At 32.4% G+C, this 24,796-nt stretch overlaps 1 protein-coding gene across 2 annotated transcripts; it reads right to left on the bottom strand.

Annotated features, from left to right (window-relative positions):
- Positions 1–48: 48 nt before the first annotated feature.
- LOC133322296 (stathmin) lies at positions 49–23,175 on the bottom strand. 2 transcript variants are annotated; one of them, XM_061531308.1, is made up of 6 exons: positions 23,119–23,173; positions 7,451–7,620; positions 7,199–7,384; positions 6,914–7,060; positions 3,622–3,777; positions 70–180 (listed from the first exon to the last, which is right to left on the bottom strand). In XM_061531308.1, the coding sequence occupies exons 1-6, from the start codon at positions 23,135–23,137 to the stop codon at positions 88–90; spliced, it is 771 nt and encodes a 256-aa protein (XP_061387292.1). In that variant the 5' UTR covers positions 23,138–23,173; the 3' UTR covers positions 70–87. The 2 variants fall into 2 exon arrangements, with proteins under 2 accessions (XP_061387293.1, XP_061387292.1); XM_061531309.1 differs by lacking the exon at positions 3,622–3,777 and having other exon boundaries at positions 49–180; positions 23,119–23,175.
- Between the last annotated feature and the right edge of the window lie 1,621 nt (positions 23,176–24,796).

The raw sequence follows: 24,796 nt of genomic DNA, 5'->3' as shown, positions 1-24,796 counted from the left end.
TCATTTGAGTAGTGCTTTTTATTAGTTGCCGTTGTGGTATTCTGCTGCTGCTGCTGTTGCTACATGTTGCTCTGCGGGTCTAGTCTTCTAGCCAGATGAGGCAATGGGTGCTGCATTATCTTCGCACAATGGCTGCTGGGCGGCTGCCTTATTTTGACGTACCAATTCAGCCCGGCGTTCCTAGAGATTTTTTTGGATAAAAAGGGAGAGATAGAGGGAGAATATTAAAATCATTATTAATTAGAAGGATAGACATAAGAGATGTACATTTTTTGTAGATAAAAAAGAAATCTGTTGATAACTGCAAAGGAAAAAATTAAAAAAAAATAAAATCAATTCTCTTTTCGAAAAAAGGTCTGAAGGTCTTCTTATTAGATGAGCTGAATGTCTTCTTAGTGGAAGAGCTGATGTTCTTCTTATAGAAGGTCGCCTTTTAGAAGATCTAAATTTCTTCTTATAGAAGAAGAGTTGATGGTTTTCTTGCAGAATATCTGATGGTCTGCTTATAGAAGGGCAATTCTAAAACTGGTGTAGGAGATTAATAATTCTCAACTCTTAAAATCTCCTGGTATAATTCCAACGAACGGATCAGGTCTTAGTCGTGATAAAGTAGATTTTTAGAGCTTGCTTAAGAATATATTTCATACTAAGTTTGTGGAGTCAGGTAAAGATGTATTTCATTTCGGGAAACATATTCTCTCTTCCTTCAAACTGTACACAAGGGAAAGATTACAGGACCTTGACATGAAAAATTCCTTAGATCTTAATAAAATCAGAAATTTGCAGTACACCTATATGAACGGAAAATCAGTCCAATTACGGTATTGGTTGTATTGAGAATAATTTTAACACTAGAAAGACGGGAATTTTGTATATACCTATATTGCCTAAAATCGGTCAAAATGACTTCATTCTGAAAAATTTTTTATTGTGTAAAGAATTTTTTTTAAACTTTTTTTTTAATATTTGTTACATTATTTACAATCATACAAAACGTTGTTATTATTTGTTTTCTGTGGTAGGGCTCTCGGGTTTCCCCTTTTGAAAAATAAGAGCGCGGACAAAACGTTGGAAAAAAGAGGAAGACTTTACTCTAAGAGTGAAATCGACTGGAAATATAAAATTAATTTTTCCCGATTTGTGTGTTCGTATGTGTTTCTAGAGTAGCAAACGGGTTTCGATGTTGTTGTACCGATCTGGTCATATAAGAAATTTACTTTATACAGTAATAAAAGTAGTTTGATTATTTAATATTTCAAAAAGGTCAAAATGACCGCTTTTAGGCTATTTAGGTATAGCACATGTGAATACGGGGAATGAAAGAGGGGAGGAAGCAGCTACTATGATTAATAAACGTAGTTCTATGTGGTAGAAAAAGTCACCAAATTTTAAAAAGCTGAGTCATAATATACACAATTGTTTTTGTACTTGAAATTTAAAAACCGTCAAAATGACTGCTCTCGGCAATCTAGTGTTAATAGCCTCAGTTATAATAAGTGTAAGTGTCAGAGAAATAATGTTTATGCTTGATTCAATCTGGTTCTGGTCTTGTCTCCAAGAAACGCAGAAATGCAGCTACTTCCACAGGCTGCAGCCACAGACCGTCTGGAGTATGTTGAGTAGGCTTGGTAAGGTAATTGAATACGTGCAGTTTGGAGTGTGGGCCTATGCCATTCTGGGCAGAAATTCTGCGTACGTTATCGTTAATCCTCGCCCAAGACGACTCAGCAGCCCGAACGTAATTTTGACAAAACTATTCTGGTTTGTCCGGGCAGTTGACGTCCTTCAGCTGCGCGGTGGGGTGATCTACGAGGCCGTTATTCTCTCGGAATTCATTCATGTACATGCTTTCTGACACGCCTGGGTGGAGGAGTTTTATTCACAATTTGATGGATGGTAGATGGTGCACAGAGATCAGAGAAGGCACACTGTTGCAGATTTGACTGTGTATCGCTTACATTCGCAAACCACACTGACGCCGCATAGCTTTGCAGGAGGTCAGCAATGATTTGTTTTTCAGCACCCTAAGAGCTGCAAGTCAATGACTTGAGGACCTTTTTCCCCTTCCAGCTTATCGCAAATAGCGTTGACTTGCGTGAATTATTTGAAAAGACTGTCGAACGTTACGGACAACTACCCCTGGTTGTTGGAATCTGCTCTCCGTCGAAAAATCATGTTCAGCGAGAGCATCATTTCAGCTGTCCAGGTGGTGAACAGACTTGCTGCGAATATCTTCATATTCCTGATCTAAATGTCGTCTGGGGCGGAAATGCAGAGGTTTAAGCATATCCTGTGATATCATCCCACCCCTTCTTCGTCGGTTTTTCTTTTCGACTTCTTATTCCGGAGCACCACGTGTGAATGGCTTCCTCACATATAACTGGCAATCCAACGTTTCAAACTTGTGCGGAGGGAAATTTCTCAGTGTGCTCAGAAGGTTGGCATAATTGGCGGTATCAAAGAATTTAAATACGTTATGCGCTATGGCACGGTCAGTTCTGGTTTATTCCTCGATTTATGTGTGTGGAGATGGCAATGCTGTTGAATGCGAAACAAATGATGATGATCCGCAATTGAATTGCTTTCCCTAACGCTGGGGAGGAGTAATGTCTCAAGAGCCTTCGCTACTTGTGACAAAAGTTAGATAAGTATGTATTGCCTGCCTTCAGTAGCGGAGCCATCCTGCCTTAACAATTGATATGAAATCAATTTTAGTTCTCAATAGATTGGACCCCAACAACTAGGTTGACCACTTAGTGTTGGGGTATTGTACGTTTAATCAGCAGGATTAAGTGATATGTTATCAATGTTTGTGTGGTGACAAAAGTGAGATCGGTATATATTGGTTTCAGTAGCGGGACCACATCTACGTATTGTCCAGGCTTCGGGAACGAATTTGTTGGCTATCGACAAATTGAAGACCTTAGTCATATACTCAAATCCTGGCCGCTGTTGCAGCATTGTCATTAAAATTCCGTCAGGGCCAATGCTTTAGATAATTTGATGTTGTTGTTGTAGCAGCTAGTACTGCTGTGTATTTCCAATTTTCTTTAATCTGGTTCTGCCTCTAACTCCAAATTCAGAAAGGCTGCGACCTGTACAGGTTGAGTCCAGAGAGAAGATGGGGTTAGGAGAGTGGGCTAAGCTAGATGCCGTGAGGAACATACAGACACAACCTCTAAATCCTTCTAACACATATTTTTAAGATTCTATTAAAAACTCCGGCTTGATAATTACCTATTTTGTATCGTAAAACCCTAAACCATTGGTTTCATATTAAAGACTTGAACTTAGCGTTTTAAAAATCAAAACTTTTTGATTTTGAAAATCAATGCTTTAAAATTTGATTTCGAAACATATTCGTCATAGGGAATAGAATTATCAACAGAATTCATTTTTATATATACACTCATAGAAAAAATAAGTAACACAGCTATATTATAAAAAAATTGGCAACGCGATGACGACTTAATGTTATGATGATTGTTTTTTTTACAAATTACAAAAAACAAAAAATAACAAAAAGCCATGATTTTTTTAAAAAACAAATGATATGTCAAACACATAATACTTATAATAGACATTAATGAAAAGAGGAAGAAAAAACGCAATGAAACCTACGAGCTTATGAACTTTTTCAATTTTCTTTTGTATCTCCTTTTCACGATTTTGTTCAGCGGTATATAATTTATTTTCAATAATGCGGGCCTTCTCCTCGATTTTTTGTGATTCCAATTGATCAATTTGATTTTTGATTTCGGCAATTTTGACAGTGTTCTATATATATAGAATATATAAAAAAATATTTAATTTAAGTTATAAATATGAATATAGGAAGGAAAGAAATGAAATGAATGGAAAATAGATGGAAAAGAAAACATAAAAGTGAAAGAAATATAATGAAATGAGTGAATAAAGAATTTCATCGAATATATTTACAATGTGTAAAGATGTGAGATGAAAGGGAGGGAAAATATGAGTGATTTAAAATGGGAAAACTGCGTGGAAAGAAAATATGTTGTAAGCGTAAAAATAGTGTACAAGGATAATATAATAATGTAATGAATTCATCAGCTGAACCTAAGGAATATGTTTGAAATTTATGCCTGGAGAAATATAATACGATTAATAAAAATCAATCAAATTTTGTTCTCAATAAAATGTATCCATCTATTTTGTTATTATGTGATTATAGTTATATATCATCAAAGATTTAAGCCAAAGGCATTGGGATTGTTTGGCAATAAAACTACATATAAAAGGCCAACAACGGAGAGGCTATTACTCAGCATTATCCATTGATATAAAATCAACTTTTGTTCTCAATAAATTTATACCCCCAACACTTCTAAGACATTCCTTAACTGGAAGATGCGCCTTGCCGTCCTCTGAAAAAGTTTTATTGGGAAAAATCCGCACTTTTCCAATGACTTCGTCCATTGTCATAAGAGTTTTATAATAAATTTCCTTGATATTATTTTTATCCGGAAAATGGAAAGGATTATTCGATGGTCTAGCGATATTCTGGTCTCAAGAGAAGGAGGGAGATTCATTGACTACGTAGTAGCATCCCTAGGTTTTTCAGAAGATTCAGAGGAAGAATTCATCCTTCTTTCTGATCATCCATATTCGAAACATTTTTGAGCAGTTTCTTCAGAGACCTTTTTTTAACCCGAAGAGGGGCCTTGTGATTCACTGCAAGAGGTTTTATGGGAAACAGGGTTTAAAATGCAGCATCAAAAAATTTTAGCTTTAGCTCTAAAGTGCTACTGCTAAAAAATATTGGCATTATGACTAAATTAGCAAACGGCTAGCTTTTTTAGTTTGTTGCATTCGTGCTAAGCACGTATTTCACATGCGAGCTTTTTTTGTTATGAATAATCGGCAGTACGACTACATATTCATATTTCGCTGCCGACGAATAATCAGCCGATAGTTGTTTTTATGTTTGTGTGTTACCAACGCACAAATTAGAAAAAAAGGCAATTCATTTTGTGTGTTGTTATTTAATTTAAACATGTCAAATCGCAATTAAAAACTGTCAATAATAGTACTAAAAACTAACTTATATATTAAATAAAAACCTTTAGCAAGTATTAATAATTGTCATTGTTCGAAAAAATTAAATTATCATAATCGCGATTTTTAATTATCTCATACAATTTATATAATTTCAATGGACAACACTGAAATCGAAAAATGCTCGGGTTTTGTTTGCTAAAAATCTTGCTTAGCAGCCATAGTCAAGGTGCTTAGTCTTCATTGTAAGCTTTGGTTGTTAGTCGCGTTGACAATTATGTTGTAGTTGATCATTGCTATTTTGTAGTGCTGACAAAATCAAGAAGCTTTAGTTTTGTTTGCTAAAATTATTCGTAATGTATTGCTATTTGTTGCAGTTGTGATTGGCTGTGCTGCATATTTTGAGGATGAATTTAGTTAGCAGTGCGGCAATTTTCTGTGTTTTTGCTATTTTGGCGTTAGCATTTTAAACCCTGATGGGAAATAATCTTTACTTTTTCAATGACTCCGTCCACTTTCAAAAGAATTACCCTTGAAAATATTTTTATCCGGAGGATGGAAAGGATCGATGTTCTAGCGACATTCTGGTCTCTAGTAGAATTGACGTAATTTTAAATTAGAGATAGAAATTCATTGAATACATAAAAGCATCCCCAGACTTTTAAGAAGATTCAGCGGACGGGTTTATGATTTATTTTGTCATCCATAGTCAAGGGGCCCTCCTGAAAAGTTTCTTTGAATAATCTTGGCTCAGGCTCAGAGACACCATACAAATATTGTTATGTTTTCTAGAAGATTCCTGGACCTGCTTCACTTTGCTTCAGATATTATGGAGCGTCTCAAAAGATTCTCAGAAAAGTTTCTTTGACAATCCGAAACTCATCGCTGAAGACCAAATGCTAATTATGGACTGGGCCGTAAGGTTCAAAAAAATCAATTTTTGTTCTCAATAAATTTATTACCAAATAAAATCTTATAAGCGCAACTTGGCTACGAAGTGAATGCCGAAGACCAAACGTTAATTTTGCCTGAGTTTAAATCCAAAACAGAGCGATAGCATTATATCACAACATCGACACCTCCTGGATATTTTTGAAAAAGAGAATTAAACTAGGATTATACCAGGGAACCTGTCGCAATATTAATGGAAAATATGTAATAAAACTTCGACTGATCAACACGAAACAATAAATTCTTGTTCTCAATAAATTTCATCATATAGAGGCGAATAAGCTTGGCTCAGACTCAGAGACACCATAGAAATATCGTTAGGTTTTCTAGAAGAATCATGTAGCTGATTCACTTTGCTTAGATATTCTGGAGGGTCTCAAAGGATTCTCAGAACAGTTTGCTTTCAACATAAATGGGTTCATGTCATTATTGTCTTCCTGAGATCTCATCCTTATTCAAAGAAAAATATTAGGATTCTATAAAGCGGTTCTTCTGGGAAAGTCTTTAATTGAAGTATAGGCTGGCTTGATTTATATTTATCTCATCTAACTACCGAAAAGTCAAAATCAATCGCGCCCATTTTTTAAAAATTTTGTCATCTGAAATGAAATTCGAGATTTAAGCATATGGAATGGATGCTTAAATCTCGACTTTCATTTTTTATCTCTCTATATTCATTACACTTCTCATATATTATCCTTGTACCTTAGATTGTGTGCAAAATAAGGTGCTTCAGTTTAATATGGGGAAACTTAAAATTATGGTTAGCTTAAAATAAAATAAAAAATTTTGGATATTTACAAAGAAAACTAAATTCGAAAAAAGATTAATTAGAAAAAAATGTTATAAACAATGACACAATGGTATGGTGCGATTTTGAGGTGCCTAACATAAGACTCATTTTCATAAATTCGAAGACTAACTGAAATCAAACAATACTTACATGTTCCTTTAGGCGTTCCAACATTTTCTTGATATTTTCATCGCGCAAAGTTTGAGCGGTCTTAAGTTTCTCTTCAATGGCAATTTTCTCAATGTATTTCTGTTGTTCCAATTGTTCTCGAGTTTTTTCAATTTCTTGAGAGTGAATCTATAAGAAAAATTAACATATTAATAAAATGTTCCACGGAAAATTAGAATTTATTTCAATTATGCAATTCAATTTTGAACCTTAAAATTTAGATATTCCAAGTTGTCTAATGTATTAGAAATATGCCCAGTTACGTACCTTCAATTTCTCTTTCAAATCACTAATAATGGCCTCGCGCTTTTCAACATGTTGCTCCATTTTCGATTCCAATTGTTCCTTGGTCTGATTGATGAATTCATTGGTGATTTCATCCTTTTTGCGTGTGGCTTCTTCGATTTTGGCCAGCTTATAAGTTAAATCGGCCATTTTCTTTTGTTCCAAAGACTAGACGAATGGAAATTTATATTTTTAGAGATCAACATTTTCAAAATAAGGAATATGACTACTTACAATACGTCTTTCTTCGGCGGCCTTCAATTTCTGCTCAATTTCTTCGGCTGAGACATTTTTGCCAGGTGTTACTGGCTTCTTGGGTATGGTTACATTGGGTGCTGGCTCAGCCAGAATTACCTCATAACTCAAGCCACCGCGTGATTTTTCCTGGCAGCGAATCTCAGTGGCTGAAATGGGAGAGAGAGAAATAAAAGTTAGAGAATAATGTTAAAATAATTAAATGTGTTATTTTATAAAAAAAAAATAATGAGAAATATAACATCTGGAAGAGGTGAAGAAAATATTCAAATACAAATAATCAATTTTTGTTCTCAATAAATTTATTCTCATAAATATTATATTTAAAGTCATTGCCAACCACATCGAAATCAACACAATACGGTTATGGCTTCTTTGTCAAACCAAAACTCATCGCTGAAAACCAAATGCTAATTATGCCCTGGGCCTTTGATTTTAACAGGGTAACTCAGAGGACACGGGAAAAATGAATCAAACTTCTATAAGGGCATACTATGAGCCCTGCACTACGCATGTGGCCAATAAATTTATAAGCCCAATGTTACCATGAGAAAATATATAATAAAGTTTCGACTGATCAACACAAAGCAGTCAATTTTTGTTCTCAATAAATTTCATCATAAGCTTCTTCAACTATTATAGAAACAACTATATGTTAGGCCCGATTTTTGCCAAAAAAAAAAATTTATATTTCGACTGATCAACACAAAGCAGTCAATTTTTGTTCTCAATAAATTTCATCATAAACTTTTACAAATATTATAGAAACAACTATATGTTAGGCCTGACTTTTGCCGAAAACAAAATCTATATATTAAAAATATTTTAATTCTTGCCAGACCCCTTTTATATAGAATTTCTCTCCGAAACTGAGTAAGAAGGAATTTTGGCGTGATCCACATAATCAATACAAAGCAATAAATTTTTGTTCTCAATAAATTTATTCATATATACGGATTTTAAAATGATATTTACTATAAAAATCCACTTCTTGTTGCTGACCCCTTATTGACTATCCTAAAAATATTTGTTAAGAACTCACGCCTTGTTGATGACCCCTAAACTGCATGGCTGATGACCCTTACAAATATTTGTAAAAAAACTAGCCCTTAAAAATATTTTTTAAAAAATCCATGTCTTGTTTAAGTTCTGAAAAGAAGTCTACATAATTAAAATATTTATTCATCCTGATAAGTATCCGACAACAAACTAAGAAAATGATGAGCCAACTCTAAAATTATCCTGCCAATGCCTTTTATAACTTAACTTCTATAAAAGCCAGGATTTTGAACCAGTTTCACTCTTTCCTCCCAATTGAATTGAAAAATCAAAACAATCAACTTTTGTTCTCAATAAAAGATTTACAAAAAACATATTTATTAAATTTTTTTGTTAATTCAAAGTTCGCCTCAATTTTTTTGGCAAGTCTTTCAAGTTACCGCACTACAAATTTCACGATTCATTTCCATAACATTAATTTTCCACACACACAAAAAATGGATAGGAACATTTGTTTTTGAGAGGACCAAAAAATGCGAAGAGCATTTAAAAAATCGCATGAATATGTTTTTGAGGATCTGTTGTTGTTTTTTATTTAGTATGGCCATTAATCACTGTTTGCTGACCAACAACTGCCGAGTATTAACAAAAAAGAACTGGAAAACTCATTTTTACAAATAGCTGGCTTGGAAACAGATGAATAATTTCGCCATGCACTTTAAATTGTGCGTTTATATGGCATTTCATAAAGCATTTTTCAAAAATTCATGGGCAGAAGTTGAAAAGCTGGGATGTGAATGGGAATGAAATAAAAGTTTGAATGAAGATATGAAATTCTGAAAATATGAATCCGAAAATGACAAAAAAAAAAATATTTGTGATATTATCCTCGCTATCGCATTTACGGTATTGAAGGCTGAAAACTCCCAAAGGGAAAATATTGTCATCAAGAACAGGTGTTTTCTGACGAGTGGTCATTGGCATTCCAATAATCAGTCTCTACAGGGTCACATTTTTAAAAGGAATTTTTTAAAACAATTAATTTTTGTTCTCAATAAAATTTAGTTAAACAAATGTATATATATGTATTATATATATATATATGATTGAGATTGGTGTTGAGAGTTTTTCTCTCTTGAGAGTAATTAGAGTTGCGCTATTTTTAATTTTGTAATAAGCGTACTTTTTGTTCACAAAAGGTACGAAATGATATAAACGTACCAAAACAAAAAGTAGATTTTTTATTATTCGTGAATACATTTACGCTTAAATTATAACATATATTATTTAAGCAAATAACTTCTATAAATATTGGCAAATATTTCAAATATTTACCTTTTCGTACTTTTTTGTTCCCACCTGTGGCAATGTTTTCCAACTCCACCAATGAGAGAGAAAAAAAAACTCTCAACACCAATCCCAATCACAACAGTGTAAAACCACGCTTTTTGGTATCAATTCTTGTTCTCAAAAAAATCAACGACTATCCTGGAGCGATTTTTGTAAAAATATCTTTAGGAGCCATTCTGGCGTGGTTTTTATAAATAAAATATTTGTTGGAGCCATTCTTTTATGGTTTTTAGAAATAAAATAGGATCCATACAAGGTGTGGTTTCTATAAATAAAATATTTCAGAAGGCCATCCAGGCGTGGATTTTATAAAGAAAATATTTCAGAAGACCATCCAGACGTGTTTTTCGTAAATGAAATATTTCAGAAGACCATCCAGGAGTGTTTTTTTTAATGAAATATTTCAGAAGACCATCCAGGCGTGGTTTTTATAAAGAAAATATTTCAGAAGACCATTCAGGCGTGGTTTTTATAAATAAAATAATTAAGAAGACCATCCATGTGTGGTTTTTGTAAATAAAATAATTCAGAAGACCATCCAGGCGTGGTTTTTATAAATAAAAAATATTTCAGAAGACCATCCAGGCGTGGTTTTATAAATAAAAAATATTCCAGAAGACCATCCAGGCGTGGTTTTATATATAAAAAATATTCCAGAAGACCATCCAGGCGTGGTTTTATAAATAAAAAATATTTCAGAAGACCATCCAGGCGTGGTTTTATATATAAAAAATATTTCAGAAGACCACCCAGGCGTGGTTTTCATAAATAAAAAAATTCGGAAGACCATCCAGGCGTGGTTTTTATAAATAAAATATTTCAGAAGACCATACAGGTGTGTTTTTATGAAGAAAATATTTCACAAGACCATCCAGGCGTGGTTTTTATAATGGAAATATTTCACAAGACCATCCAGGCGTGGTTTTTAAAAAGGAAATTTTTCACAAGACCATCCAGGCGTGGTTTTTGTAAAGAAAATATTTCAGAAGACCATCCAGGCGTGGTTTTTATAAAGAAAATATTTCAGAAGACCATCCAGACGTGGTTTTTATAAAGAAAATATTTCAGAAGACCATCCAGGTGTGATTTTTATAAAGAAAATATTTCAGAAGACCACCCAGACGTGGTTTTTATAAAGAAAATATTTCAGAAGACCATCCAGGCGTGGTTTTTGTAAATAAAGTATTTAATAAGACAATTCAGGCGTGATTTTTGTAAATGAAATATTTCACAAGGCCATCGGCGTGATTTTTGTAAATAATGTAATTTTGTAAATGAAATATTACAGAATATCCATTCTTATAATATTCATTATTATAAAACAATTAATTTTTGTTCTCAATAAATTTTAATAGATAACATGAACATTTTATTTATATATCACCCTGTTATAGCTCTGTCAAAACGATCCAAATCTTATAAAATAAAATGATATGTGTGACACCCTGTTAATTCTGTCATTTAAATAACTGACTTGTATCATTAATACATAACAATCAATTCTTGTTCTCAATAAAAATTTACTTCATTATTTTTTTAATGTTTTCCATGTTAACACCACATATAGTCTGCTTTAACACGAAAATGCTTTTACTGATGATTTGGACAACAACAAAAAAACCTTGTGGTATTGCGAACATTTTCTCATTCATATAATATTCTTCTATTTTTTTCATCCAACTTTAATGACCTAAAATCCTAAAAATTTAAAACAAAGAACAAAAATTATAAAAAAATAGTAGTGAGAATAGAATCATTCAAATGTATTTTAATGTATAGAAATTATTGTGGTTGGTATTTAAAATTTTAGCTTTTAAAAAAGTTAAAAAAAGTTTTGTTCATTTAGTTTCTTCTAACCACGCGTTCAACAGAGTGTGAAGGTATTTGGGAGGGAAATTATAGCAAAAAAGTTTTCTATATTTATTATAAATGTTAATGAGTTGAAATGTTGTTGAGTTTTATTTCTTTTTTTGGATTTTTATTCCATGCTGCCATAGAATATTAGTGAAGTGCAAAAATTGCAACTAACATCCATATAAAAGTTTTAAGGACAATGGAGGAGGAATACAAGTTTTTGAAGTTATGGAATGTATATGGTGGCAGGTGGTTGTAATTGTTATGGGATAGAAAATTAAAACAAAGTTTAAAAACTACAGTAATAAGTTTTTGTTTGGAGTATAGGTGGTATTAGAAGTGTAAAATAGTTACATTCGATTTTAATGAAGACGACTGTACCGAATTTTTAATCGGCAATTGTGGCATACAAATAAGACAATAAATTTTTGTTCCCAATAAATTTATAAAAATATTTTTCAGGTAGCAAAAATCCGTAAATTTTTAAATATATATTTTTTGTAGCCAATAAAGTTTGGATTTTTAAAAATATATTTTTTTTTCAATTAGCCAACAAGGCGTAGATTTTTAAAAATATATTTTTTGGTAGCCAATAAGGTTTGGATTTAAAAAATATTTTTTTTTTTCAATTAGCCAACAAGGCGTAGATTTTTAAAAATATATTTTTTCAAGTAGCCAACAAGACGCACATTTTAAAGAATATATTTTTTCAAGTAGCCAACAAGGCGTATATTTTTAAGGGCCGTATTTTAAATTGGAAATTGTTATATAAAATATGATCAATTTTTGTTCTCAATAAATATATTGAAATATTTTTCTTTCAAAAAGCCAATAAGGCGTAGATTTTTTATACTATTATAAGGCCCGTCTTTGTAATTGTGGATCAAACCATAAACAAATCAATTCTTGTTCTCAATAAATATAAAACAATTTTTGAAGAAACTGATTTAAAAAATATTTATTCAAGAAGCCAAGCCATAGACTTTTTTAAAAAGTCATCAAGCCTTGAATTACGTAAAAAAATATTTTTTCTAGATACTTTTTTTTAAAAAACCCAAGTTATTAGTTTCAAAAATCTCTTCAGCCCTGTTCACCACATGTTGACCTCCTACCACTCCACACAGAGAACACACACTCAATGTCTACTCTGTGCTCTACATATCGTGGCAAACAAAATTTGCCAACCCACAAAAATTTCATTCTAATTAATGTGCTGACCTAGCAGTTTTGAATTTGTATTTTCGCAGGTAATATATATCAAAGGGGGCAAGTGAATTAGTTCTGCTTGGGAAAAAATCCTAGGGTATGAAATGAGATGGAGAGTCATTAACATAATAACACCAAACATATATATGTGTGGACCTTACACATATGTATAAATTAATATAATTGGAAAATTTTACACATGGCCGAACATAAGCAAAACTTAAAATGCTGTGAAATTTTTTGTGAAAAATTAAAAGTCAGCACAAAAGTGGAAAATATAATAAATTAACTAAAAAATAAAAAATGGCTTATTTAGTTTAAAATTGTGTGTTTCAAGAAGTCCTACAATTGTGTGTGTTGCGTGGTTGCTAAAAATAATACGAAAAAAGTGCGTATCCTTTATAACCCGCCAAGAGCAAAAATAACAACAGCCGCAGCATCGTAACAAGTACATGCGGAAATTGTAATTAAAACGAATTTTACAATGTTGAAGGGTACTTGGTGGAGGAAAAAACAGCCACTTATATGGTAGTTCAGAAAAAAATTGTGGTACTTGTAACAGCAGTATGTGGTGGCCCAGAACCAGTAAGATTGGTACAACAAAAACCATTTTGCAACGTTGACTGAAACTACGCAAAAAGGAAAGAGAAATGCTGACATTCATTCTTAATAAGAACAAGCACACATCGTCATCGTTTCATATTTCAAACCAAGCATGCAATCATCACTCAACTCAAGTCATGGCAAATATATATTCACAGTGTTGTCAGGGATTTTTTTCAAAATCTCTTGTTTTCTGATTTTATATCGGAAGACTAAAATTCCAGTGTAAACACCGTTCATAAAACACATGTTTTATGAAAATATTTAAGCTATGTCGCCCTGTATTATTTTATAGATATATGAAACGCCCTGTTGTTTTGTTATTTACGAAATGATCACACATGTTTTTGATCGTTTGATCAATTGAAAATTTTGCCATGAAAATAAAACAATTAATTTTAGTTCTCAATAAATATATTCAAATATGTTTTCAAGTAGCCAACAAGGGATATATTTTAAAAATACTTTTAAGGGAATCTATCTTTTTACTTGGTAATTGTGGCCCAACAATAAAATCAATTTTTGTTCTCAATAAATATAAACATATTTTTATGAAGCCAATATGGCATCGATTTTTACACAATAGTTTTTTAAGAAGGCAATAAGGCGAAGTTACTTAAAGAAAATATTTTTCCCCTATGTCGATGGATGCGATGAATATCCCAATGGTGCAATGGAAGCAGCAGCTTGGAAAAAGCTAGACCAAAAAGGCAGCGGCCGACATCATTTTGGCGATGAGTCCATCAGAATTGGACTTGATAGCAGAATCTAAATCTGGTTGAGACTGGAATCAACGTATCAATCGAAATGGCCTGCGAGGAAGTCTACCCTGTTGAAAAGAGTCGCATTGTCGAGAATGCGTGACGGCGATAATGTACGGGAACATCTGAACGATTTTTTCGATGCCGTGGCCAAACTAAAAGAAATTGGCGTTTTAATTGGAGATGAATTCTTGGCGATTTTACTGTTATATAGCTTAACAGAATCGTTCGGAACGTTTCGTTGTGCCCTGGAAACAAGGGACAAATTACGCAAATCGGAAATTTTGCGTGTGAAAATTTTGGAAGAGTCCGAAACGAGGAAATCGAAAGAAAATGGAGAATCTTCTAGTGTTCTTTATGCCAAAAAGTATGAAATGAAGGAAAAGAAATTTAAGCAAAATAGTAAGTGTTTTAAGTGCGGTAAAATCGGACATTTTGCAAGGTATTGCAGATCCTGAAAGTGTAAAAATAATCGCGGTTCCCAAGAAGTGGAAGTAAATAGAAAATCTGAATTGACATTAATGACAGAAGAAGCAAATTATCTGTGTCCATAACTGAAATCCAAATGGTGTTTGGACAGTGGTTGCACGTCGCATATAAGTGCCGATAAGGACATTTTCACGGATATGTCAGTAATGGATCAAAATCTGAACTTGGCAAACAAGATGTGTACAAAAATCTTTGGAATCGGAAATGTTCAAATGTCGGTGAAAAATGGGGCTTCTGAAACAAATGTGAAATTTTGAAGACTTTCTTTATGTACCAGACTTAAGAACAAATTTACTGCCAGTGTAGAAAATGACAGATAAAGGTTACGAGGTCAAATTTCGTAAGTACGACGCAATTATACTTCATAAAGAAAAAAGGTGATATTAACTGCAGAAAGAATTGGAGACTTGTATTATATTATAAATTATTATATTATAAACGAACGAATTAACTTTGAAACTCCACCATGCGAAGTGTGCATCAGTGAAAAGCAGACTCGGGCCGCATGCCCAAAGAACGAACACAAAATATGTGCAAAATATGTTGTGTACACAGTGACCTGAGTATGAGATGTGAGTAGATTGTCGGTGCAAGATATTTTATAACTTTTATTGATGAAAAATCAAGGTGAAGTGTGAAGTATATTTCCTAAAGCAGAAGTCGGAGGTATTTCCAGCTTATAAAAAGTACAAGGCACATGCTGAAAACTTTACCGGTCGTAAAATTAAATATCTCCAGAGTATTGCAATAGAGAATTCGATGCATTTTTTGGAGCAAAATGGTATAAAACGTTGGTTAAGGGCTCCGTATACGCCACAGCAAAATGGGATGGCAGAACGTAAAAAGTAGAAAACTTGTAGAAATGACAAGCTGCATAATGAAACATGCGGGTTCTCAATCACCATTTTGGGCGTGTTACATTCGAAATAGATGTGAAATACCATACATAACTTGGACAAATAAGAAACGTACGGTGGCGCACGTGAAAGCTTTCGGATCAAAAGGTTATGTTTTGAACAAGAAGCCGAAAAGCAAATTTGAGTCGAGATCTGAGTTGTATATTTTTGTGGGCTATTCATCAGAATCAGAAAAATTGTAATAAGCAGAGACGTGCAATTTATTGAAGAAAGTGGATTTGAAAAATTGTACAATGATTTCTGTGATTAGGTTGTACATAATGAAATCGTAATTGAATGCCGAAGAAAGTCACCCGAATGTGAATGGAAAATTTGAGGTATAAATGAAAACATAGCAAGTGACATTGAAAATGATGACGTCCAAAAATTTAAAAATTTGGAAGACGGGGAAGACCCAGAAAATTATTCCAAACGGCGGAAGATGAGGTTGAAGGAAATCAATCTGAAGATAATGAATTCAGGTTCTATTAATATTCAAATATTTTTTCATGTAGCCAACAAGGTATGGATTTTTAAAAATATTTCTAAGGCAGCCATTTTACTTGGAAGTTGTGACATAACAATAATATAATCAATTATTGTTCTCAATAAATATTAAAATATTATGGAAGTCATGGGGCGTTCGCTCTTAAACATGTATTTTTTAAGAAGCAAATATGGCGAAGTTATTTAAAGAAGAGCCAACTAGTCATCGATTTAAACAAAAAAAAATTACAAACATTTGTAAATTTTTTTTATTTACGCCTTATCTTTGATTTGAAAAATATTTTTTAAGAAATATACGCCTTGGGTGGATGCTTTAAAAATCCACGATTTGTCTTTGACATAATTTTTTTTTTAAATACACGCCTTGTGTGGATGCTTTAAAAAATATTTTTAAAAAAAATCCACGCGTTCTTGGCCATTCGAAAAATATGTTTTTTTTTTAAATCGCTACATTAGCATCACTTTCAACAATTGACAATTAAATCATATCCTTCATATTGTATGGCGTCGTTATGCCATGAATCTGCCAACAGATTTCTTTAACATCATCCTTAAGAGCAACAATAAAAACACAAACTCAAGAGATCAACCTATTAATGGTTTAAGTGGTTTGCAAAAGGAGAAATCATAATAAAACATGCTCCAAAAAGGGAATGAAAAAAATTAAGTCCAGAAGAGGAAGATGAAAAACGAAAACAATTACTAGACAAGTAAATAGAAAGAAATGCTGAAACAAGAAAATTCAATGAAATTCTGGCAAATGTAAGGAATAATTAACAAGACGGAAAAATGTTGTAATGTGAACATAAACGCCTAAATGTATGCTAAACATTTTTGCCTTTAACACAAAGATGCCACTCTGATTGATAAGAGTTAAGAGAGGAGGAGTTGTTTTTCTTAATATTCATAAAAGCTTTTTTCGTAAACTTGCAAATTTAATTAAATTATGTATGCCAAAAATAAAAGAGGAGGGGATAATAAGAGAATGAATACAGGGGGAGAAGAAAAGATCATGTGAAGTAATGGAAACTTGTTTTCGTAAATAGGGAGGTTTACACGGGGTGAGGAGAGGAGCCTGTTAGTTATACAGCTCATGTTCGTTTCTTAACATCAAAAGCATTTTTGATATGTATTTGTAATTGTCTAAATACTTTGGCTTGTATGGGCAAGTTTTGCAAAGTTATTATATTACATTTCATAGCATACTTTTAGGGTGTTGGGGGTGTGTGTGTGTGTTATTTACTTTTCTCTACTATTTGAGAAAATGAAACTTCAACTCATCATTTTCTTTTAAGAAATTTTATAGTTTTCAGACAGAAGAGAAGCTCATGTTTAATATTACAAAATAAGAAACAGTATCTTGGCATATGTTCGACATAAATCAGTGGAATTTTCTGGAAAGTCTAGAATATTTTGAAAGAAATAACTAATAACAAAAAAATTTAACAAACACAAAAAATAAATAAATAAAAACAACCTCTAAAGTCCTTTTTGTTGTTTCGACTAGATGTTTAGTCTGTAATTATTTCGTGATTTAATAACTATGGGAAAATCCAAAAAAACTTTCCAAATGAATATCATTTATTATTAAAACAAAAAATAAATAATTGACTTAAATACCAGTTGTAGATACACAAATTTTAATGAGCTGAAATCACACACCACAAATGAAGGTTATTTTTTTGAATAATAAATGGCTAAAAGTATGCAACACAAAAACCAAATATTATATTTGGTGTTAGAGAGCGATAGCAGTATATAATGAAATGAAATACATATTATATTATTTGGTTTTTATGTATTTTTTTTTCGTTGGAATATTTTGGAAAGTTTTCATTGCCATGGCGATTTGATTTTTTTCAGGTGAAAGGAACAAAACTCTATTTTAACGGCTTTAAAGAAAATGTAATTTTTTAAGGTAGTATTTTATTTGAAAATAAAATACCGTATAACAAATAAAACAATTAATTCTTGTTCTCAATAAAAATAAATGAAGCCAAATGAATCGCAGATTAAAAAAAATATATTTATTCAATATTTTGCAAGTGGCCCTCAATGGTTGCTTAAAAATATTTTTAAAATATCGCATGCCTTAAAGGCCGATTTAAATTATTTTTAATATAAGGTACGTCTTCAAGGCTGTTCTAAAAATATTTTTTTAAAATAAGGCACGCTTTCAGGGCTTCATAAAAATAAATCAATAAGGTAGAATTTTTATACTCCATGATACAATTTTGATTTATCGAGATTGTTTGGAATAAAAATAAGTAAAAAAGTTGTTAAGTTCAGCCTGGCGGATCTTCTTATACGCTCCACCATGAGATAAACATTTCAAATACCTTTAATCGTTTGAAATTTTTGTATATTACAGTCTATGCCATGGAAAAATTATGATCAGAAAATTTGACACTCAATTGGAGCGCCCATAATATTCAAAATACGGAAATTTGGGAGGTACCGCTAAATGGGGGCTATCCTAAAAAGTGGAACAGTTTTAATAATTTTTGGTAGGAAGATGTATTACCCTGTGAGAACCCGAAATACCAAATTTCAGCTAATTAGGTTGAAAAACATGCCAAAAATCCCAAATGTTCGGTATATTTGAGGGTTCCGTGGCGGCTATCCTTAAAAAGTGGACAAATATTGATAAATTTTGGTAGTGATATTTGGCACACACAATGAGAATTCAAAATACCAAATTACAGGTATTTCGGATGAAAAATACGCCTAAAAATACCGAATATTTGGGAGGTATCTTTTTAGAGGGGCTATGTTAAAAAGTAAAAAGTAGAAAGAATGTCGAATATGTACCGTTGAATTGGTGCAATGCCAAACCTTGGACCGATATATCCCATTTACCAAATATCAAACATAGTAAGAGTAATAGTTGCGTATGTGTAAAATGTCAAAGCTCTAACTAAATATTGACAAAGAATTTTATTCGGATCATATTCTTGATCAGAAGACTTAAAGCCAATACATGAGACTAAGACCGGAATTCATTACAGACGTTGCAATTATTACTGCCTATCTATCAACGTGCCTATCAATTAAACTTTACAGAATACATACAGACACGCACGTGTTATCTGTGATATACGAAGTAAAGGGAGTTTTTCAAAGACGTGGTGCAGGGGGTCATTCATAGACGAGCTAGTGACCAGAGTTGCCAACATAAAACCAAAAAAAAGGAAATTTAGCAAAAGTTATCCCGAACTGAAGACTTAAAGCCAAAATCAATAAAAACTTTAGGGAGAATTTCTAAAAAACGAAGGATATACAAAAATACCCTTTAATAGGTGTAGTGCGAGGTCTGTTATAAATAATAAAAGTCTCTTCTGTTTGTCTGGCTTGTGCGCATGATAACTCTCGAAGGGAGAAATCGATTTCATTCAAACTTTTCATAATGAAACCTCCGCAAACCATACGTTGAGGGTAAATATATCTCGGTTGCAGACTTGATTTCATTTGTTCTAATGTGGATTGCATTGAAAACAAATATATATTTAAAGAAGACCTCAAATTTTAATTAAATTAAATTTTATTATAGAAAAATTCCCAAAATAAATCAGAAAATGTTAAAAATGGTTTAAAATCACCTTAACTAACTCCAAGAGAAGTGACTCACTTTTACAGAGTTGCAATATTCTTCAACAATTTCCTAGACATTTAAATTACCCAAGATACCTACAGAAGGTTCCACGTGTTCGATGTTGGATGACATTAATAAATCTTAGAATTAATAAATTAAAATATATGTATATAGTCTGTAGTAATTTTATTGTATTGTATGGCTGTCTCCAGTTCTTTAATAATCTTCAAAATTGTCAAGAGCGTATAACAGCTGTGTGTTAAAGTGACTCATTTCTTAATTTAGTTTTGTTCAGGAATTTAACTCTTTATACCCTTCACCACACTGTGGTACAGGGTATTATGTCTTTGTGCATATGTTTGTAACAGGCAAAAATAATCGAGATAGACCCATGGTTCCTTTTGAGAATATGCATAGAATCATAGAATCTGAATCGATTTATGCATGTCCGTCCCGTATGTCCATGTTAAATTGTAAACAAAGTACAGGTCGCATTTATGATCCGATTTGGATGAAATTTGGCACAGCTCATTTGTTTGGCCCAAGGACGAACCCTATTGATATTGGGAAAAATCGGTTCAGATTTAGATATAGCTCCCATATATATTTTTGCCCGATTTACGGACTTTAGACCCTGCAAATCTTTTGATTTGCACGAAATTTGGCATAGCGTACTGAATTGAGCCACGAAAGATGTGTGCCAAGTTTCGTGAAAATCGGTTCAGATTTAGATATAGCTCCCATATATAGTTTCGGCCGATTTTTGGTAAATGGCGTACCAAAGTCCCTATATATCTTTCGATTTGCACGAAATTTGGCATAGCGCACTGAATTAAGTCTAGAATGATGTGTGCAAAGTTTCGTGAAAATCGGTTCAGATTTAGATATAGCTCCCGTATATATTTTCCTCCGATTTAAGGTAAATGGTGTACCAAAGTCCTTATATATCTTTCGATTTGCATGAAATTTGGCATAACGTACTGAATTGAGGCTAGAATGATGTCTGCACAGTTTCGCGAAAATCGGTCCAGATTTAGATATAGCTCCCATATATAGTTTCGTCCGATTTCATGTTAATGGTGCCCCAAAGTCCCTATATATCTTTCGATTTGCAGGAAATTTGGCATAACGTACTGAATTGAGCCTAGAATGATGTCTGCCCAGTTTCGAGAAAATCGGCCCAGATTCAGATATAGTTTCGTCCGATTTCATGTAAATGGTGCTCCAAAGTCCCTATATATCCTTTGATATATTTGGATAGAGCTTCCATATATATTTTCGCCCGATTTTAAGTAAATTGGACATCAAACTCTTCATGCTAGTCAGGTTGACATCAAATTTTGCACAACGTACAAAATTGAGCATAGAATTACGTAGTTGCGTTTTCTAGAAGTACAGACATAGCCCAACAGATAACCTATTTATATTTGATTGAAGTCGATTTATATAACTTACGGATATATAGGTAGATTCACATTTAGATAAATATCACATATTTTATTTCATCCAATTTCATGTTAATAGTCCTGTTTAATATATCCATAGTGGTGAAGGGTATCATATAGTCGGCCCCGTCCGACTTTACTACTTTCCTTACTGGTTTTTTATTGCCCTCTGACTTTTTCTAGATGTAGAAAAATATTCAAAAATAATAATCAATCACAAAAATATCACTTATACCGACGGTCAAGGGATCGAAAAAATTGGTCAGTATAACGAAATCCAATACAGTAATTATAATCAATTTTGACCGTAATTCGTATATGAGAATTTTCCACGTGTATTTCATTTGAAATTTCAACACAAGAGAGGAACACATTTTAGAACAATTTCAGTTTCTGGGAATTGAATTTTGTTGAGTGAAATACTATTTACAAATATTTCCTCAAATATTAATAGTTTTTCGTAACTTACAGTACTATAGTACTGATAGCAAGCACTCACAGGAATCTCTAAAACAGGAAAATACAGTGTGAGAGGAGTAACCAGGAGCATCAGTGTCCATGCATGAGCTTCTATGCTCTAAATCAGCTGTGTGTCCACGTGTTTTTTAAAGTTATATTTTTTTCAGAAATTCAACTCCTCTTTTTGATTACATAAGAGTTTCCTTCAGTTTGCTATTGAAAAATACTGATGCAAAAATATACTTTTCCAAAAAAGTACACCTAAAAGTAGGCATTACACTTTGACATTTGTAAGAAAAAAATTAATTAAAATGTACGAAAACGCACATTTAAAAAAATTCACTCCTAAAAATATGCACCACACATTGACTTTTACATCAAAAACTGCAAATTTTAATTAGCCGCCATAAAAACGTTTATAATATTTAAATATCTTAAAAATTTAAAAATATAGTTTAATAGAAATGAACACATAAAAGTATACATCGCACTTTAGCTTTTGGATTATAAACTGCAAATTTGTAGCGTAGTCTTCACAAAAATCTTTCTATATTTTTTTATGTTTAATTAAAATCTATAAAAATGCAAATTTTAAATAATGAATTCCTGAAAGTAGGCATCACATATTGACTTTTCCATAAAAAGTTAAAAGTTAATTCGAATATGTGTATTGGTATTTTGTGTATTTTAAATTAAAACACGTGCCCAAGGAGACATTTATAAAAATAGACTCCCAATTAATAACGGCAACCATTTTTATTTCTGTCAAAAGTATTAGTAATTGGTTTTTTGGAGGCATTTCAATGTTTAAAATGTAGACTTCATTAAAACATATAGGAATATTAAAATGTTTAATTAAAATGAAAGCAACTTCAAATTAAAAAATTGACTCCTAAAAGTATGCATCACACTTTGAGTATTCCATAAAAAACGGCAAATGTTTATAAGAAAAATAATGTAGGCTTCATAAGACAATATTGAAAGATTTTAATGTTCTTAAAAAAGTTTATTTTAATTTGTAAAAATAAACTCCTAAAAGTATACACCACACTTTGAATTATTAACAAAATAATTTTCTACAGGAAAGGACAGGAAATGCGTGGCGAATTTAAGTTATTTAGATTTTAACTTTATTAAAAATTATTTTTTTAATGGTATATTTAAAATAATTTATATATATTTAATAATTGGATTTATTCTTTTAAACAAACTCCTAAAAATATGTCTCACACCTTGGTTTATTAGAAAATGTATTTTTTAAGGAAATGTTTTTTTGTGGACCAAAACCAGTTTGGATTTCTAAAAAATATATTTTGTCAAGGGATAAATTTTAAGAAAAACATATTTAAAATTGAAATAAATTTTTTAAATATTTTTTTTATTTTTAAACTTGGAAGGTCTACATATGCGAATGAATGATACATTTAGAAAAATGTACATAATTTTTTTTTTAATTTTTGATATTTTTGATATTTTTTCTACTTACAGTTATTAATGGCAACCATTTTTTGAGTTCAGCTAAAAAGGTTTAGTTTTAAAAAATCGAAGGCTTTTGGTAGTTTTTTTGTTTTACAAAGAAGGCACTGAGTTTTGGTTTTATTCTTGAGGATTTTGATTTAAAATTGTTCAGTTATACTGCAGTTTATTTTCACAGAGTTAGAATCGGAACACTTTTTTATGTAGTATTAAGTTTTGTAAAAAATATTTTTTTTTGTTAGTTCGGAAAAAAAATTCCCTTTTGGTTATGTGTTTTGTTATAGACAGTTGGCCGGATAATGTTCTTTTATTTGCGTTCTTTCCTTCCTTTAGAGTTGATTAGAGCGAACGAAAGAGAGAATCCAGAATGAAAGTCAGGCAGGTCGGCTGGCTGGCAGTCAGCAGGAGCTCGGTATATAAAAATGATACGGTTTGAAGTGGTATTCAATGGAATGGTTGGTTGGTGGTAACCACGATACGCGACTGTTGCAATTCAACTGAACTGCTATTTGCTGCACGGTAACAGCAAATTTGAAGAAGAGGACGAACGAACAGAACGGAATGAATCGGAACGTAACGACGAATCACAAAATGTGTGGCGGTGTGGTGTCTGGCGGCTGCCAATTTTGCAACGAATTGTTACAACAACAATAACAAAAAAAAAAAAAAAATACAACAGCAACACATCAAAAACGACGATCAAACTACAAACGAGGATGACGACGACTTTATATAGTGGCCAAATCGACAAACACATGTATGAATCTCTGTGTGTCTCTGTATATGTGGAACAACAACAGTTACTATAAAATACCCGACAATGACGACGACTACCCTCCGTTGTCGCCCTGATGTCTAGCTTATGGTAGTACACAACAACAAAAAAAGTAGCCGAGTAATCGAAAAACAAGGATTCCTCTACAAAACACACCGACCGACCAAAAAAAGGCTTACTAATAGCCCGGCAAATACAACAACAATAGTAAAAACGCCAAACAACAACAACCATCAATTTGGCAGCCAACATACATAATCAACAAAAAATGTGCTTTAGCACAAAAAACTATTGCATACTTTTTGGCTACGTTCCATAAGCCATTACTCGAGAGAGGAGAGCGAACGAACACGAAAGCCACAGCAACAAAAATGCAACGTTGACAGAGATGGAAAACGTGCTATGTTACACGGTTGGAAAGTCGGAAAAGGGGGTTGTATGGATACAATGTATGTTGCAGGGTTGGAAAGTCATAATTAAGAAATGATACGGTGAATCACAAAATTTGTTGGGCAGAAAAAAAACAAACAAAATTATGTTGTTGCATACTTTTTGGCTGCAATCCAAATAGTATTACTTGAGGGGTAGCAACGCAGCAATATATTAGCAGGGCAGTTATGTAAAAAATATTTGCAGAGATGAGCAAACTTTTATAGATATTCTATGTATTAAAATCAGGGAACCGAACCCCATTTGAAAATATTTTTCCATGAAGTTCGTTGAAAACGTTTAAAAAGTCGAGGAACAATTCTTTGAAAGTGGTTTTCGAATATTTGCAAAAGCCTTACATCCTTCTTCAGATAAAATGTGTTCGAATCCACTCCTTCCCTGACATTCTCAAAAACCCATCCTCTGCATCGATACATGAGAATGACACAAAATAGAAATGACTGGTAATAGCTCCACCTGGAGG

This window comes from Musca vetustissima, unplaced genomic scaffold (genome assembly GCF_032173495.1).
Source record: "Musca vetustissima isolate MV318-11 ecotype Yass unplaced genomic scaffold, APGP_CSIRO_Mvet_v1 utg1530, whole genome shotgun sequence".
Classification (NCBI taxonomy): domain Eukaryota; kingdom Metazoa; phylum Arthropoda; class Insecta; order Diptera; family Muscidae; genus Musca; species Musca vetustissima.
This window is presented reverse-complemented; position numbering and strand designations above follow the sequence as displayed.

Bases quoted from the DNA above. Each gene is read 5' to 3' on its own strand.
- LOC133322296 (XM_061531308.1), bottom strand. The intron at 7,061-7,198 runs GTACGTAACTGG...TTTTTCTTATAG, and splicing joins ATTTGAAAGAGAAATTGAAG to ATTCACTCTCAAGAAATTGA. The intron at 181-3,621 runs GTAGGTTTCATT...AAAAATCTCTAG, and splicing joins TTGAAAAAGTTCATAAGCTC to GAACGCCGGGCTGAATTGGT.